The 19,294-nt window shown below is 44.6% G+C and overlaps 1 protein-coding gene across 1 annotated transcript in view; it reads right to left on the bottom strand.

The window, feature by feature from the left end:
- Nucleotides 1-389: 389 nt before the first annotated feature.
- The window catches only part of pmepa1 (prostate transmembrane protein, androgen induced 1), a 37,978-nt gene continuing 19,073 nt past the window's right edge, over nucleotides 390-19,294 (bottom strand). Inside the window, exons 2-5 of the mRNA XM_080495482.1 lie at nucleotides 4,317-4,471; nucleotides 2,002-2,055; nucleotides 1,562-1,917; nucleotides 390-877 (exon numbers count right to left, since the gene is read on the bottom strand). Coding sequence (XP_080351608.1) covers nucleotides 562-877; nucleotides 1,562-1,917; nucleotides 2,002-2,055; nucleotides 4,317-4,471 — 881 coding nt within the window. The 3' untranslated portion in view covers nucleotides 390-561. The remainder of the gene's footprint in view (nucleotides 878-1,561; nucleotides 1,918-2,001; nucleotides 2,056-4,316; nucleotides 4,472-19,294) is intronic.

Genomic DNA, 19,294 nt, shown 5'->3' with positions numbered 1-19,294 from the left:
CCGTGCTCCACGCGTCCCGCTGATGCAGCTAAAGCCCGGCACTCCGAGGAGAAACCAGCCGCAGGGGGGGCGGGGGGAGGGGGAGGGGGAAGGGGGGGATTATCACTAAAAACAACCAACGTAAACTCCTAGAAACCTGGAAGAACCAAGAAGATTGCAACGCTTCGCCACTTGCCGGGGATTCTCTCGAGTCGGCGCAGGAAAGAGACAAACAAAGAAGAGAGAGATGAATAGAAACAAACAGAAACAGGTAAATATTTATAACGACTGAGGACTACTGAGGTCAGTCTGAGAGAAGGAGGGAGGAGGTCCACCTTCATCCCATCTTCTCTGACATCATCATCACCATCGCAGTCCTGGGTTCATGTGAAGTGCTCCTGGATTACAGATGTGCTCCTTTGTCTGTGCTCTTGCAGGAGTGATGCGCTTTTTCCCACGTTTTAATTCTTTTCTATTTTCATCCGGTCAGAAGCTGCCGTGAGCTCCTTCTGTTCAGTCTCAGCTCTTTTCACGTGATCTTCTTGTATAATCCCGGGGGAAAAAAGAGCAAAGCGGCACCCGTCACACCTGCTGGGGCTGCTGGGATTTCTCCTTGGCGTTCCTCGTGTTCCTGCTGTCCACGCTGCCCTGCGGCGGCGGCGGCGGCCGGAGCAGGCCGTGGATGAGCGAGGACGGCGGCGCCGGAGAGGCCGACACAGTCCGGTGGCCGTGGTGGGACGAGGGGAGCGACGCCGGGTGGTAGTAGTGCCCGATCACCTCGCTGTAGGCCGGGGGGGCGCCGTCCACTCCAGGGCCCTGCTTCTGCTGGCGGGACGAGGCCTCCTGGGCCTCCAGAACGCTGATGCCCGAGTGAACGCTTGGAGGAGGAGCCTGCAGGCTGAGAAAACACAAGACAGGAAGGGTGAATAATGGCGGAGGGAGACACAGCGAGCGCTTTAAAGCTGCAGTATGTTGATTCAGACGCTCCGTTTTGGAAGAATCTCCATAATTGCAGCTCTGACTCGATTTTAAAGGGTCATATTATGCAAAATCCATTTCTAAAGGTTTCCCAACAGTACTAATCATCTCCATACCTGGAACGACGCCCCAGAAGTGAAGACAGTGTGTCCTCTCTCTCCTGGCTTGTTCCAGGTTTTAAAAAGTGTGTTGCTCCAAGCAGCCAATCAGAAATCAAACCCTATATAGTGTCATCGGGGGTTTAGCCAATCACAATCAAGGTAGGCTCCTCCCCTTTGACTCCTCCCACAATTAGGCAGCACGAGAGGAAGTACTTCCTCCTCTTCCCAAAGATGGGCGTGTGTGGGCGGAGCCAGTCCAGCTCACACAGACACAGCAGATTCTGAATGCAGCTCCTATGATCCTATATTCTAATGGAGGAGAATCAAGGAGGAGCTGGAAACTTAAAATACGAGGTTTCTGGACCAACGAGACCATGTCAACGTGTTAAAAGCTTTATAATATGACCCTTTATAAAGATTCAGAATGTAATTCAAGAACCCAACAAATCCCTCCCCCTGAACCCCCCCCCCTCCCCCACCACCACCAGATGTTTGCTAGTTACCTGGTGTGCAGACAGGATCTGGGCGGGTCTATGGGGTGGGAGTCGAACACAGTTCGGTTGGGCGGAGCTCTGACCGACTCGCGGTTCAGCTCCATCTGCTGCTCGGGGTCCCGGAGCTGCAGCGTGCAGGGGCCCTGGTAGGGCGGCGGCTCCTCGCCGTCCGACAGGGAGATGGTGGGGGGCAGGTCGATGAGGCTCTGGGGCAGGTAGGGGTAGGTGGGCTGGAAGCGGCTCGGCGCGTACGCGTGCTGGAAGCGCTGCGAGTGGAGCGGCGGTGGCTGGGGCGGCGGCGGCTCCCGCTGCAGGTACGAGGGGTGGACGGCGCGGTCCTGGGGACGGGGGTGGTACACCTGGTGCTGTGTGAGGAGGCACGGAACGTCACCCATCAGCGCCCTCTGGCGTTTGTCTCTGCATTGGTCATTTTTTACAACGGAACTCACGTCACTGAGGCTGCTGCTCGTCCCCGTCGACTCCGAGGACCACAGACCTCCCTCCTGTGGGACAAGGAGGACGTCTTCTTTTTCAATACACTCATAAAATACACAGCACAAGTGGGGAATTCATTTAGCTGCCAGCTTTCTTAAATAAAACAATGTCTTGCTGGACTTCACCCAGTATGAGCTACGTATGTTTATGTTCCATTTCATACCCTCAATAATAACTGAAAAAAACAACTTAATAAATAACATAATGATAATAATAATAATATTAACATAAATAAGATTGACCGATAGATTTGTAGGCTTAATACCTAATGTAGGCCAAAATCCTCTGTAACACACAGTGTCACAACAAAATAATAATGATTAACTAATAACTGATTTACTGTAAATGAAATAAAGGAATATCCCAAAAAAATTACATTATTAAAAATACATTCTATACTCTAGGTGGAGTTTAAAAAGTATCAAATGATCAAATTAAACATGTAAAAAAATATATCATAAGATTAAAGTACGAGTGAGCCGGAAAACGTGTGTTTTTAAGCCATTTAAAGAAATAAATATTCAACATGAGTTAAATTAAGATTATTTTCAACAGAAATCTTAAAAGTTTCCTCTGGTTAAAAAGTCAGTTTTACCTTTCCACCATCTCATTTGTTTGCTTGTGTACTGCAGGATTGTTGAAATGACTGTTTTTTTAAATTTGCAGCCATAGAGATGAATTGAATAGTTTTCCTCTGTGACACTTGCGTCCACTAGAGGGCGCGGCTGAGGTTTAAAACAGACACCTTGCAGCACTGAGCATTTTTGAAATGATTTCATGTCTCAGCTTCTCTGACTCCATGGTGAAAACCCTTGCGCTGGCCACGTTTGCGGTTTAAAAGTGTCTCAGGATCCAGTTTGTAGTCAGAATACAACAAATAAAAAAAAATAAATAAATAAAAAATTGAATTTAAAAAAGGAACTTTTGATGCAGTTCTAGTTTTAGTTGTTCTCTGTGGCGACAGCTTCCTGCCTGTATGTGTGTCAGTGTGTCTGTCTGCTAATCCAAATGAACTAGGACACTGGGACTCCTCCCTCTCTCTCTCCCTCTCTCTCTCTCTCTCTCTCTCTCTCTCTCTCTCTCTCTCTCTCTCTCTCTCTCTCTCATGCCTCATCCTTCCTCACCTCTCCCTGGCAGACTGCAGCCACACATTAAGGTGCAGTGACTCAGGTGAAGTCATGTGTTCGGAGGGTGTGAAGTCGGCGTCTGGAAATAGACGTCGGGCCACGAAATAAAAGAGTCACTGTGACTAATCCACACACAACAAATGCTCATTTCACATCAACAACCATAATCACAACAACAAGGTGAACGACGAGCTTCCTCAACATGCATTTAACCTTTTTTTTTTTTTAAATCTTTTATTTCTCCGTGTCTGGATGAGCAGCTTTGTTTGTGTGCCGACATGGAGTTTAGTGACGAACAGCCTCCGAGGATGGTTGTAGTGTGTGTTTCTATGTTGTCTTTACGTTTTGTTTCTGCCTTTTGGCCAAGTCCATATATATATATATATATATATATATACACATATATAAAAATAAATGTAAATAAATAATGCCAACAATTAATCTGTAAAACCAGAGAAATCAGACCAACTCCTTATGAGACGCCTCATTGATGAATGGAAACGCAAGATTTTCGTAGCTTCGATTTTCTCCTGGAACTTTTATATTTGACAGTCACTGTAATAACAAGCCAACTTGGCACTTTTATTTTGACAGTCACCATTATAACAAGCCAACTTGGTAGTTTTATTTTGACAGTCACCATCATAACAAGCCAACTTGGTGGTTTTATTTTGACATTCACCGTAATAACGATCAAACCTGGTAGCTTTATTTTGACATTCACCGTAATAACGATCCAACTTGGTAGTTATATTTTGATAGTCATCGTAACAACGATCCAACCCGGTGGTGGGTCCACTACAATGTTCTCCCAGTGTTCATGTTCGGAGCTCATTGTTCTCTGCTACGTGTGTGTGTGGTTTCATTACAAAAGCAACCAGCAGCAGTAGCACCCACTAGTGGCCCAACATGAAAACTACACTGTCATCAGCGTTTCTGTGTAAACAGAAAACATTCCTGAAACAAAGACACAGAAACGGCATTTTCACTTGAAACTTGAACTTGAACTTGAGGAAAGAAGGCCTGAACTCTGAAGCTGCTACAGGTTTAGACTCTCCATTCATTCATTCATTCATTCATTCATGCATTCATTCATGATACCAGTGCTACCAGCAGTTTCTGATGTGGAGCGTTTGACTCACGTTGGCGAGCGGCAGGTGTCTCCGGCGTGCGGGGGCGTGTCTGGACAGGAGCGAGCGGGCGGAGAGGCGGTAGTGGTTGAGCACGCAGGTGATGACCACCACCATCACCATCATGACCACCACGATCACCAGGATCTGGACGAACTCCAGCTGGGCTGCAGGGGCGACACACACAAAACACACCGTGAGCGAGTCCGTGTGACGGAGACTCACATCCCAACCTTGAAAGTGGAAAATGAAGTAAAAAAAAAAAAAAAGAAACTTGAAAATGTCTTAAAGTGAACCAGCTCTATTATATATTGCATTTTTGTTTTTCCATAAATTAATAACAAGGCTGTCGTGGTCAAATCAACCTCCTGAGAGCCGAACTTTTGTTTTGTCCTCAAGAGGACCTAAAATAATGTCCACATACGTGGACGCCAGGTCCCGGAAGGTTCAAATCAACAGAAATTGCTTAAAAACCGTTGTCTTTGGTGATGATTGCTCTTGAAAGTTTTAAAAACAACAGAAAAGGCACCTGCTAACACAACTTAACATCATGTCCACACACGTGGACACCAGGTTCTACGTCCAAATATTGATCAAGTTGATATTGTTGACAAATTTACACAACAACTGTGCTCAAAGCCACTGAAAACGCAACCTTTTGTAAACACCATTTTATTTTGACAGTCACCGTAACAACATTGTTGCGCAAACTAGTGGCCCGCCGTGAACTACGCCTTCAAGCATTTCTGCCTTGTGAATGAACATCACTTTCAAAACATTGCTGTGTAAACACAAACGTTTTCACAAAATCGGGGCCTTAATTTGACGCCCGATTTGAATAATAGTCTAAAAATACAAACGTCAAATAACTGATCTTAACCCTTTATCATCAAAATGTAAAAAGTCATTATTTCACATTTTGTTGCTTTGTTTTTCCGAGGAAAACTATAATTCCACCAAGTTTTCTGTTTCGACCAACAACAAAAAAGGTAAAACAAACAAACAAACAAACAAACAAAAACAAATAAAACAGCACAACGGTTTGTCCCACTTATTAAAATATGCTTTTATTGCTTAATAGTGTATAATATTAATATCATATGATTTCAGTTCTTTGTTGAAAATGTGACACGCACACACACACACTCACACACACACACACACACACACACACACACACACACACACACACACACACACACACACACACACACACACACACACACACACACACTCAAAAAGCCAGACTAGACCAGGCAGACAGGGCTACTTTTGTTTGAGACCGTCTGCCCCCCCACCACCCCATTACCCCCACCTCCACTGTCGCCCCAGAACCCCCCCCCCCCCCCCCACACACACACACACACACAAACAGCATTTTTCTCACACTTTTTTTGAAAGAGAGCAGGCAGAGGTCACGGCCAAGTCAGACAGACATAAAGGAACCAGACAACACACAACACACACACACACACACACACACACACACACACACACACACACACACACACACACACACACACACACACACACACACACACACACACACACACACACACACACACACACACACACACACACACACACACACTGAACACAAAAACATGACACAGCATAAAAACAAAACACTCCATGAAGATTTGTCTCCCCGCTACAGAAACATTCAGGCCACATTCCCATCTAAAGAAACACAAACAAGTCGAACCATTTTCAAAGCAGAACATTTGTTGTTGTTGTTGTTTTTGTTGGTTTTCACATCGAACCCAAGACAATCCAAAACAAAACAAAGTCCAGGTTTTCCGCTAATTTTACTATTCTTGTTTTGCGTTAATGCTTCAGCAAACAATCCGAGGAAACAAACCGGTGAAATTCCTGTAAAATATAATCGAATCCTGGTTCTTTAACTTGCTGTTTAAGTGTTTTTAGTCGAAAAAAAAAAACCTCACTTAAATTGACCACAGTTTGTGTTCAGTGGTCGTCACCAACAACAAAAACACTGTGTTTGTGATTGAAACCAATTTAAATGTCAAATTTTGCTCCTGCAGCAAAGAAAAGGGTAAATAAATAAATAAATGCAAAGAAGGCCGAGAATAACTAAAGTTTACGGTGACGTGATCAACTGAAGCACAGAATTGATCCACTAAAGACGGAGCGTTCAAGATAAGAGGGGCAGTTTCTGTAAATTCACTTTCCAGGAAGAAACTCTTGAGTTCAAGATGAATATTCCTTCACCTGAGTGATTCCTGCAGACGTCTCAACAAAAGCAGCTGTTAAATATTCTCACAACGATTTGCTCATTCACCTTCCTCATAAATCTATTTTCATTTTCTTTTTAAACCGTTCCAGAGCTTTTCTTTTACAGCTACTCAAGATGCATTCCAGCACGTCCCTTCAACAGGGATACAAGAACAATCTCCCAATAGTCTCACCTTGTGATGATCAAAATACAACAATCGGATGAGACGAAAATCTATAAAAGGTTCAAATTCCTGTGTAATTTCTATCAATAAACTAATTCTTCAACCCTTTACTGAAGGAGCACAGCAGAACGTCTTTTAAAATCGATACATTTCAGCCATTCACACGCGGAAATATGCATTGAGGTGCATCAAAGTGGCAAAAACCTGACATATTTATCCATTTCTCGCTTGCAAAAAGTCTCTAAATCTGAATTATTCCTATAAAGTACAAGGAACTGCAACAATAGACCATGTTCTTTACACCCAAAATGCTCCAGCGTGTCCTACTTCAGCAACCACGTTGAATTGTAAAGAAACGCAGGAGCTGGATTATTGGCCGTCACATCCGAAGCGTTGGGGAGGAAAGCTGCGGGCGTAGCAGGGAACTCACCACACAGCTGGGTCTGGACACAGTTGTCATGGTTGTGGGTGGCTGACGGAGGCTGCATGCTCAGATCCCCTCCCAGTGCCGGCGTCCAGTGACTGAACCTCAACTACTGAACTCCCACTAAAACTACGTCAAGAGCTGCAGTGGAGCTCCGAGCTGCATGTCCTGCCGATGCGCCGACGCTCTGGATGCGTGTGTGTGTGTGTGTGGGTGGGTGGGTGGGTGTGTGTGTGTGTGTGGGTGGGTGGGTGGGTGGGTGGGTGTGTAAGAGAGAGAGAGAGCGTCCTCACCGGCCGACACACACACACACTCTGAGCCTCAGACCAGCTTTGTCTGGTACTTTTTCTCACACACATTCCCACACTGAGCAGACTTTCACACGTAGTGAGGAAACAGCTGACCAGAGCCTTCATCACCATCATCATCATCAACCCCCCCCCCCCCCCAACACACATACATACATACCATCACCACCCAATGGCTGTGAACAAAAGGGGTCACTGCGAGGGGGACGGGGTGTGTGCGTGTGTGTGTGTGTGTGTGTGTGTGTGTGTGTGTGTGTGTGTGGGGGGGGGCGTCTGGGAGAGACAGATGGGTCAGAGGGATGGACAGAATAATGATGAGAGGGGAGGAAGGGAAGGAGGGAGGGGTGGGAACTTCTCACACAGCACACAAAGAGTTAAAAAGAACTTTACATTGAAGAAAAAAAAAGTTTAAATTACATTACATTACTGTCATTCTGCTCCCGTTTACTTCCACTTTCCTTTTTCAACGTTTTCTGTTTGTTTGTTTATTTGTTTATTTATTTATTTGTTTATTTATTTATTTATTTAAGCAGCAGTTTGTGTATAATCTAATGTTTTAAGTGTCAGGACATTAATAAGGATCATCATAAGGAGAAGAAATGGAAATAAAGCCAATCAAAGATAAACACATAAACGATGGCGAGGAAGGAAAAGTGGAGGAATAAAGGAAGAGGAAGGAGAGAAGAGGAGGGGGGAAAAAAGAAGTTGTGGGAGTATTGCACCAGCTGAGAGAACAAGCTGTCAGCGGGCAGTGAGCCGACACACACACACACACACACACACACACACACACACACACACACACACACACACACACACACACACACACACACACACACACACACACACACACACACACACACACACAGATGGTGAGATTGGCACTGCAGTATGTTTAAGTGTCTCTCTGTTCTCTTTCTGCCTTTAACAACAACAACAACAACAACAACAACAACAACAACAACAACAACAACAACAACAACAACAACATCAACAACACAAATCCTCTCCAATGGGCTGTGTGGCTGTTTACCACTAGGAGATGGAGCTGCTGTGTGTTTTCCTCCAGTCCTTCCTGGTAGTTTCTGTGACAACAAGCTCCCTCACGTTCTACCGACTCGACTCTCTTTGAAAACTGAAGCTTGGTGATTCTGAAATCAGAAGTGAAAATATGGAAGTGACTTGTGACCTGAGGAGCACCACCACATCCACATCCTGTGCAGTACAGACACACCCTGGACTGACTCGTCTGTGTTGTTTGGTTGTAACTTGTACAAAGTCTTCAGGAAGTCGATGTTGCATTGTCGTACGACTGGTTTGTAAAACGACGCAAACGAGACCCAAGAAGCAGCGATGGCAAGAGAAAGGTGGGAAAAATGTCCTGCTTCTGCAATAAAAATGTCCCCTGGAGTAGAAAACCTCAGACAGGCCAGCTCTTCCTCCTCCTCCTCCTTCTCTTCCTCGCTCTCTCTTTCCTCTCTGCTGCTCCTCTTTCATTTCCTCCTCGTCGCTCTCTAATCCCTCTCTTACCTCACTCCTTCCACCCAAACAGTCCAAATCATTTTCTCATGTTTCCGTCCAGATGTTCTGCACATCGTCAGCGAGCCACCGAGCCGGGGCGTGACGAGATTACATAACACCTCTTAAAGTAATATCTGGCTCTCGCACTCCTTTTCAATTTTTATGTGGAGATTCAATACAAACACACACACACAAAAAAAAAGTTTCCCAGTGAATCCTTATCTGTCTGCTTCCTCCTCTTCATCCCTCACTTTTTCACAGCCAGACGCTTTTTCTTCCCGTCAATTCTTTTGCAACGGTGAAGTTATTTTTAAAGCCAGTGTGTTGTGCAGCCGCACCGGCGAAAAAACATCCCGAAGGCTAAAAAAAATAAAAAAAAATAAACATCCACGCCTGAGCGCGGAAACACAATAACTCTTTGCAGTGCAGAAGAAATTGGGTTTCTGAGGCCGCATGTTCATGTGATCCAAAATATCCCACCATTAGTCGGGTTCACCAAATGTTCAGATTTTACACTGAGTGGATGGAAATCGGACACTTTTGTCTCTAGCCCGAACCCTAACCCTAACCCTAACCCAACCCTAACTATAACCCAACCCAACCCTAACCCTAACCCAACCCTAACTATAACCCAACCCAACCCTAACCCTAACCCAACCCTAACTATAACCCAACCCAACCCTAACCCTAACCCAACCCTAACTATAACCCAACCCAACCCTAACCCAACCCAACCCTAACCCTAACCCAACCCTAACTATAACCCAACCCAACCCTAACCTAACCCAACCCTAACTCTAACCCTAACCTAACCCAACCCTAACCCAACCCAACCCCAACCTTAACCCTAACCCAACCCTAACTCTAACCCAACCCTAACCTGAACCCAAACCCTAACCTAACCCTAGCCTAACTGAACCCTAACCCGAACCTAACCCAACCCAAACCTAACCCAAACCCGAACCCTAACCTAGCCCAACCCTAACCCGAACCCGAACCCAACCCAAACCCTAACCTAACCCAACCCTAACCCGAACCTAGCCCGAATCCTAACCCGAACCTAACCCAACCCTAACCCGAACCCGAACCCACATTTCAGATGAATTGACGGTCCCGTTGGGTTCCTCGCTGTGCTGCACGGTTGTAACCCAGCTCCTCCTTAATCATCCCAACAAACACAACTCGAACGGAAACAGACGAGACACTGTGAAGTCACAGATTAAGAAATATGTTTGAAAGAAATATGTTTGATATTAGTCAGTTAATTCAGGATTACGTACATCATAAATGAGAAACAAAAAATGTCATTAAACAGTTGTCAAACTGCCTTGAATGACACCTTTTGTATTGAAATGTTGTGCTTTAACAGCCTTTAAAGGGGTTAAAACTTCCCTGCAGGTGCGTCTCTTTTTCGTACGTACTGTATGTGTCGCAAAGGTTTATTTTTAAAGGTTGCTTACGCCGGCCCGGTGCGGCCTCTCGTCAGGAATGCATGACATGCACTCAGATTTCTTCATAAACACCCCGAGACTATAGCTGATCTGTATTATGGGACAGGCGGCCACTGCTCGGAGGCGCTCCCTGTAATCTAGAGGGTCGATTATTCTAAATGTGACTCGGCTGCACAGACGCCACGCGCTTTCTGTCGTGGACCCTACTACGGTGAAGTGCTCAGCACACTGAAGCACAGGAGTGACTCCGCTTATTGGCACGTAAACAACTGTTGTTTGGACTTTGACATCCTCTCCTGCGTCACTTGTTTTCATTGTTGAATATATTTTATGATTTCATTCACGACCACATCCACACCTAAAACCATCTAAAGCCGGGGTGTCCGAAGGCCCGCAAGACGCTCCAATCCAGCCAAACTGCCCAGAAAAATTGTAATGGTAAAGTCACTTTACGCAACAACGGTGCTCAGAGGAAGTGACAACGCAACTTTTTGAAAATGCCTCCCAAAGTGGAACTTCTTGAAAATACTCTTACTCTAATACTGCTACTGCGGCTGCACACTGTGATCATAGTAACTAGGAGTTCTGCACATGCTCAGTAGAGCCAATAAGCTCAAAGTTTCTTCCGTGGTGTCATGACTCCCAGCCTATATTCTCCTGGGACATGATACTTTTATTTTGACAGTCACAGTAATAGCAATACAACTTGGTACTTTTTATTTGACAGTCGCCGCAAAAACAATCCAACTTGGTAGTTTATTTGACAGTCAACGTAATAACAATCCAATTTGGTAGTTTTATTTTGACAGTCACCATAATAACAATCCAACTTGGTAGTTTTATTTTGACAGTTCTATAGACGGAGCATCAAAGCCATGATGTCAGGGTGAGTTTATAAAAACCAGCTTCATGCAACAGCGATATTGAAGGTTTTATTTGCGGTATTTTACGTCATTCTAATTGGCTTTATGTTGACATCTGAGTCATTTTGGGCAGTAATTGTTTGGTTTTGCAAAAATAGAAACATTTTCATTGCGTATATTCTGCGCCGCAACAAAGAAAAACGTGAAAGTTAGAATTTAAAGGTTATTATGGCTCTATTTTACCGCTCCGACCCAGTGAGGATGAACAGAAACGTGTTTGACGCCACTGATCTAAAGCATCTTCTAAAGGATCATCTAATGATGTTTCTTATTTCTTCTTTACAGCAGCGTTAATGTGAAAGACGTCAGGAAGCGATCTGGTGTGTCGTCGGGAGTCGGGAGGTCTCCATCGTCCTCGTCGCTGAAGGTTTTTTTTTTCTTCTCTCTCTCCGGCCTCCTTGAGCGACGTTGAAAGGAAAACAAGCGCAGCACCAAGAGAAACAAAAGGACATTTGCTCTCCTCGGTCCGGCTGCTGAGCTCTTCCTCCCTCTGTGCCCTCGTCTAGACAGGAGGAGGCTGGAAGCCCGGTGGGCAGGCAGGCAGACACTCCACGCTTAATCTGAAGCAATTAGCTCATTTGTCATCCGCTGCCTGCTCTTCGTCTCTCTCTCTCTCTCTCTCTCTCTCTCTCTCTCTCTCTCTCTCTTCCTCCTCCTCCTCCTCCATTCAGCCAAAGGTCACCGCCGGTCATTGCAGAGTCAGATGGTTTGGAGAGAGCAGACAGACAGAGGAGGGAGGGAGTAGAGAGGACCGGGGGGGGGGGGGGGGGGGGGGGGGGGGGGGGGGGCAAGAAGAGATAGAGGCAGACGGGTACAAAGAAGAGAAAAAGAGTAAAGCGGAGAGAGAAAATGTGAATGAAGAAGCAGGACAAGAAGGAAAGAAAGGAAATCAATGGTGGAAAGAGAAGGAGGAAAAAGGCAGAGAGAGAGAGAGAGAGAGAGAGAGAGAGAGAGAAAAGCTGGCTAATTCCTCCCCCCGTTCTCAGTCCTCGGATGACTCGACAGTCTGGGTAGTCAGAAATAGCACAGACAGCTGTGTGTGTGTGTGTGTGTGTGTGTGTGTGTGTGTGTGTGTCTGTGTGTGTGTGTGTGTGTGTGTGTGTGTGTGTGTTTGTGCGTGTGTGTGTGAGAGAGAGAGAGTTATAGGTCAGAGGTTCACACAATTTGCTCGCCAATTTCCATGAGAAAGGCTATGGGGGGGTAAAACCGAGGGGCACACACACACACACACACACACACACACACACACACACACACACACACACACACACACACACACACACACACACACACACACACACACACACACACACACACAGTCCCCATTGACTTTGGAAGCCGCGGTCATGGTGCAGCCAACAAGTGTGGGAACTTTGGTCGACAAAACTCCCACTGTTGGAGACCAACAGTGGGAAAATAGAGGGGGAAGTCTTCTAGTGTGTGTGTGTGTGTGTGTGTGTGTGTGTGTGTGTGTGTGTGTGTGTGTGTGTGTGTGTGTGTGTGTGTGTGTGTCTCTGACAGTGTCAGCTATCATCCGTCCTCATCTTTCTGTCCATATCGTCTCTGATTCTCATCTTTCATTGCGTCTCTTCGCTCTGGAAATGGAAACGTCACTCTGAAACACGTCGTCACGTTTCACTGAAACCCAACACACACACACACATGGGGGTTTTTTTTGGGGGGGGGGGTGATCAGATAAAGATCTCCGCCATGTAGTACATGCAGTGATTCGAAGAGATATAAAAGTACAGAGCATCACGATACAGTGAATTGAAGGTCAGGCTCTCCGTTCCTCTCTGATGCCAGAAGGATTCAGTTTGTGAAGTTTACCAACCAGACGACACGCTTGAGGTAAAGCATGTGAGACACGTTCCCCAATGATCCAGTTACATTAAGTTCATCACGTCACCTGACCTGACACTGCGACCGGGCCCAGGTTCCAGGTCCCAGGTCCCAGGCTGAGTCCTGGTCTCTGACCACAGGTCAAGTCTCTTATCTCACATCGCTGTGTGACACTAGAGTTCCCGACTCAAGAGAAAACAGGCAGTGTTCAGGAAATTCCTCACGGAGAGCAGCTTCAATATCCGTGTGACAATCTCCGCTCTGTTCTGTGACCAGGTGACCGGCCGCCAGTTTAACTAGCCCATCACTTACCAAGCTCTGGAACGGTTGGAAACGCTGCTGCCGCGGGATGCCCACGACGTCGTTTTCAGCGTTTCCGCGGAAACTGACACCGTTCTCAAAACGTTGCCATGTGAACGCAAAAGGTTTTCTGAAACGAAAACGCGAATATCCCGCTTTCGCTTGAAGCGTTAGCGTGTAAACGGGGCCTCAGAGCAAAGCCTCTGACACTGTGGCGGCAAGTCGTCCAACAAGTGGACCCAGGAGGATATTCAGTGTAACATCTTCCAAAATAAAACGAGGCTCACCCAGGTGATTTACTTTGATTAAATTCAAGTTCTGCTACATTTATTTAATTCATCTTAGGTTTTTATTATAATTCTTATGCGAGCCTTCAGGTATTTTAGTAGATTTTTAACGAAAACAAAAAGCCTCATCCTGAAGACTCAACAGGGTTCAGCTCAGTTTATTCTCAAGTTTATTCTATTTTCATGCATTCATGTAATGAGGCTTTTTTTTGTTTTCTTTTAGGAATTTCAGTGTCTTCCATCCATACGGGAGCTTGGATGGAGGAGCGGCGGAGGCGGAGTGAAGTGAGGAGAGGACAGAGGAGCATTAGGCTAAATTTAGTGTGCTAATCCAGGGAACTCCCATGTTAAACTGTGAGTCCCACCTGGACTCGCTATGCTCAGCCTCACGCAGAGCGGGCCCGGCGTGCCGTTTCTAATCAGGAACACGGAGAGTCCCGTCAGGTTACAGAGTGCAGTGACCTCTGACCTCCAGGCTGTGAAGGCCTTTAGACCGTCTGCTGAACTGCAGGTATGACGCTGCAGAGTTGACCTTTATAATGGCGAGAATCCCTTTCTCAATTAAGACTCATAGAATAACTGGAAAAGGTGCATTTCCCCCAAACAACCATCTTTTCTTTATTTATGTATTATTATTATTATTATTATTATTGCTCATGATTTGTAATTACTTCATTTGTCAAGTATGTAAGGCCCTGCTCAATCATTTTCTTTTTTATAGTGTAGAGCACCTCGTGTTCTGTAGTTTGATAGATAGATAGATAGATAGATAGATAGATAGATAGACAGACAGACAGACAGATAGATAGATAGATAGACAGATAGATAGATAGATAGATAGATAGATAGATAGATAAAAAGGTAGATAGATAGATAGATAGATAGATAGATAGATAGATAGATAGATAGATAGATAGATAGATAGATAGATAGATAGATAGATAAAAAGGTAGATAGATAGATAGATAGATAGATAGATAGATAGATAGATAGATAGATAGATAGATAGATAGATAGATAGATAGATAGATAGATAGATAGATAGATAGATAGATAGATAGATAGATAGATAGATAGATAGATAGATAGATAGATAGACAGATAGATAGATAGATAGATAGATAGATAGATAGATAGATAGATAGATAGATAGATAGATAGATAGATAGATAAAAAGGTAGATAGATAGATAGATAGATAGATAGATAGATAGATAGATAGATAGATAGATAGATAGATAGATAGATAGATAGATAGATAGATAGACAGATAGATAGATAGATAGATAGATAGATAGATAGATAGATAGATAGATAGATAGATAGATAGATAGATAGATAAAAAGGTAGATAGATAGATAGATAGATAGATAGATAGATAGATAGATAGATAGATAGATAGATAGATAGATAGATAGATAGATAGATAGATAGATAGATAGATAGATAGATAGATAGATAGATAGATAGATAGATAGATAGATATGTGTGAACCCAGCCAATCAGCCAATCACAAGCTGAGAGGCGCTTCTCCACCCTGAAGAGCATTAAAAAGAAAATAAACCGTTGCAGTGCCACACCGGGACACAGGAGAGGCTCAAACCTCGGCCCTCCAACAAGATGAGCGACTGCAGAGCGGAAAGAGATTAATGTGATCCTTTCATGTTGTTCATGATAAAGAAGCAGAGGAGACGTTGCAGTGTGTGTGTTGTAATCCCTGGTTTATGATGTCGCCACGAACACCAGTCGGCCCTTTCTTGAAAACCGGACAAAAATCTCAAGTGGTGAATAAAAAGCGAGGCGACGCTGACATTAAAAACATCCGCAAAGTGGAAACAAAACACTGACAAAAGCCGGCGACACACCTCAGGATACACACACTCATTAATGTAAACAATGGGAGAAGAGAGAGTGTGTGCAAAAGTCATACAATCCCTTTAACACACACGCACACGCACACGCACACACACGCACGCACACACACACACACACACACACACAGCTGAGTACACTCTGAGTACTCGTTGACCTGCAGAGCATTCTGTCTGAAACATATGAAAATCAAACCTCATTATCAGCTGCTTGTCTGGCTATGTGTATGTGTGTGTGTGTGTGTGTGGGTGTGCGTGCGTGTGTGTGTGTGTGTGTGGTGTGTGTGTGTGCGTGCGTGTGTGTGTTTCTCATTATAATTCTAGCCAGAAGGAGCTAGACTGCCCCTGTCGTCTCGCACCCCCGACACACGCGAACACACACGCACGCATACACACTTGAAGCACCGCACACAAACACGCACACACACAATTCATTTGAATGTGAAAGAGAAATGGAAGACGCGGGGCGGGTCACACGCAGAAGACTGCGTGTGTGTGCGTGTGTGTGTGTGTGTGTGTGTGACCAGACATGATAATAATCATTAACAGTGGGTGTGTTCTCTCCTCGCTGGTAGTGCTTCAGGTCAGTCAGGAAAGTTTCCATAATGAAATATTCCGCCAACGTGCACCCCCCGTGACATTTTGGTCACGTCTTCACAGATAATTTCTGTTCTTGTTCATCATTTAGAACTCAGCCAGATCAGGCGGTGAGCTCAGCTCCGCTCTCACTGCAGCTGACAACACGCTGGTCATGTAGAAAACATGGTTTCATTTGACGTGGCACAGGAAAAACACACTACACATCAAGTGGAATACTGCAGAGGTCAAGACTACACACAATATATGGTGTGTGCATGTAGGACAGAGTGACCAATCAAGTCAATTTAACCAGTTTACAAAAAATAAGTCTTCATACAAATAAAAAGTTGAACGTTTTTCCCTTCTAATAGAATCAAAATAAGTCCATAAGTCAAAAGAAAAGAAGTTCTGGTGTATATTAACACGTGTATGAAGACTGTATGTATGACTGAAGCGATGATTATTTATAAAACCGCAAATATGGATGTTAAACACTGAACATACTTCACAAGTTGATTAATGATATAATGATAGTGATTATTGAATATTGGAGGAGTGGTTTGGATCAAATCTTACTTCTTAATTTCCCTTTTACTATACACACACACACACACACACACACACACACACACACACACACACACACACACACACACACACACACACACACACATATATGTATGTATATATATATATATGTATATATACACCTTGTAGTTGTATGTAAAACCCCTTTTTATGCAAATAAAGAATTGTCAGTAATTTCATTAAAACAGGTTTAAGAATCAAGCTTCTTTCCTTTACGAGCCTCTGGGCGGCTTTAGTGACAGTTGGGAGCAGCCAGGAGGAATTTGGGCTCGAAAGTATTCAAGGACAAACCTGTTATGCTGAATGTGCAGGTGTGTGTGTGTGTGTGTGTGTGTGTGTGTGTGTGTGCCAGACAGACATGCGGCCCCTCATCAAAACAAAACCAACTCAGCCGCTCCTTACATGCACGCACACACGCACACACACACACGCACAACTAGACACAACAATGTACTTCTGACCTTGTGCGTGTGTGTGTGTGTGTGTGTGGGTGTGTGTGTGTGCATCAGAGGAAAATCAATTCCACATCAATAAACTACGGTAATGAAGTGAAAGCACCTCCGTCTCCGACCACAGATTATTTGAAAGTGTGGAAAACAGGTCATAATGCTAATGACTCACTGTACGAGAGCATGCACAGTCAGAGTGTGTGTGTGTGTGTGTGTGTGTGTGTGTGTGTGTGTGTGTGTGTGTGTGTCTGTGTGTGTGTGTCCCGAGATTCAACAAGCTGCTTGCACCGTCTGTCTAACCAGCCTGGCTGAAAGCTCCGATAATGAATATTTAATCAATAATGAATCAACCGAGTGGTTGTAATGTGGGGAATGAAGAAGAAGAAAAAAAAAAAATAGGTTGCTGGTGATAATGAATTCATCAGATGTCATCTGTCCCTCTTTTCTTTTTTTCCTTGTTTTTTCCATGCAGGCTGATTGAAAACTGTTCAAACAATGAAACTGATCACATCCAAACAGCCGACACACAAAGTCACAAACAAGAAGAATCTGCCTCTTGATTGCAGTCATTGTTTCCACTAAACCCCCTGTAGAAACACTGAACACGGCTGTGTGACGGTGCTGACGGTGTCGACAGCCCTTTCAAGTTAGTAGTGGGGGGGAAGATGCTAATGATGGTAATGAGTTCCTAGAAACGTTAGTTACTGAAACATCGTGGTCGTACGGTAATTTCTGGACTATTGGATATAAGGCGCACCAAATTTAAAAAGGAAAAAAAAGAAAGGTCGGAGTTACGTGATGCACCTGAACACGTCACAGGTGCATCAGAGGCATGAAGCTCGTTAACCCGTAAAAACCTATAAATTATTGTCATAATAATTTCAATAATATTAAAACCTCTACAAACACATTGTCATGCTCTAATAAAGATTGTCTAATTACTTTTATTGAATATGAAAAGCAGGAACCTGTGAATGTTAATCACTTTTCAGTCATTTTTTTCCCGTTAAAAAAAGAAAAAAAAAAAGATTAATCCATTATGGAAATAGCCGTCTGAGAGTTTTCTTTTCCCCTTTGTTTTTCTTCCACTTCACTGCTCAGGCAGACTTTTATTTCATTTTTATTTCCTTTATTGATTCAAAGCCAGACTGCTGTCTGGGGCTGCTTTTAATGTTTAAACCAACACAAATATTTAACTTTTTTACTCTCGGTTATTTAAAAACGCTCCCCGAGGTGTTAACGCGCCGCTCAGTCAGTCAACGATCAGAAACCCGTCGGCTCCGGTCCGATCGGACGAGACGCTTCCTTAAAGTTCAATGTGCTGTGGAGCTTTTCGCCGCAGCAGCTCATTCAGCTTCAAGTCATGTTTGAAGTTGAAACGTTTGGGCGACTACTTTCATTGGGTTTTGGGACGTCGGTCGACACGACAACACGGTGCTGAAACGCAACTTCTCTGACACGCTGACCACAGTGAGTTAGCTCTTCTGCACATGCCTCAGAACAACGATAAGAACACTGTCGGTGGAAACAAAGTGTTCAAAGCGTTCTGAAAGGGAAACGAAGGAACTTTGCGTTTTCACTTGAAACACTGTGGTGTGATCTATAAAGTCACGGGAAACCGCGAAGGCTCCGCTTTTCACTTGTCGGGGACGATATGAGGTCAAGAAGGTGTGACAGTCTCCGGGAAAATCCTCAAACAAAAGAAGCACCTGAAGGACAAAGCCGTCCTCACTACCTGTTTGGCGCGCTCACAATCCGCCGTTGTCATAACGTCGTCAGGCACGAACACTTTAATGCCTCCGCTTTATCGTTTGGCGGTGAGCTGTTGAAGCCCCGCCTCCCTCCTGCAGGGCGGAGGCGTCACGCTCAAACCTCCGGGAGTCAGAGAAGCTTCGTTCTGTCGGTCCGGATCTGAACCGATTCTCACTGTGTCCTCTGCATGAATCAACTCGCCTCGGCCCTTTGTGTGTGCGTGCGTGCGTGTGTGTGTGTGTGTGTGCGTGTGTGCGTGTGTGTGTGTGTGTGTGT

The sequence above is a fragment of the Blennius ocellaris genome (assembly GCF_963422515.1).
Source record: "Blennius ocellaris genome assembly, chromosome: 4".
Lineage (NCBI taxonomy): Eukaryota > Metazoa > Chordata > Actinopteri > Blenniiformes > Blenniidae > Blennius > Blennius ocellaris.
This window is presented reverse-complemented; position numbering and strand designations above follow the sequence as displayed.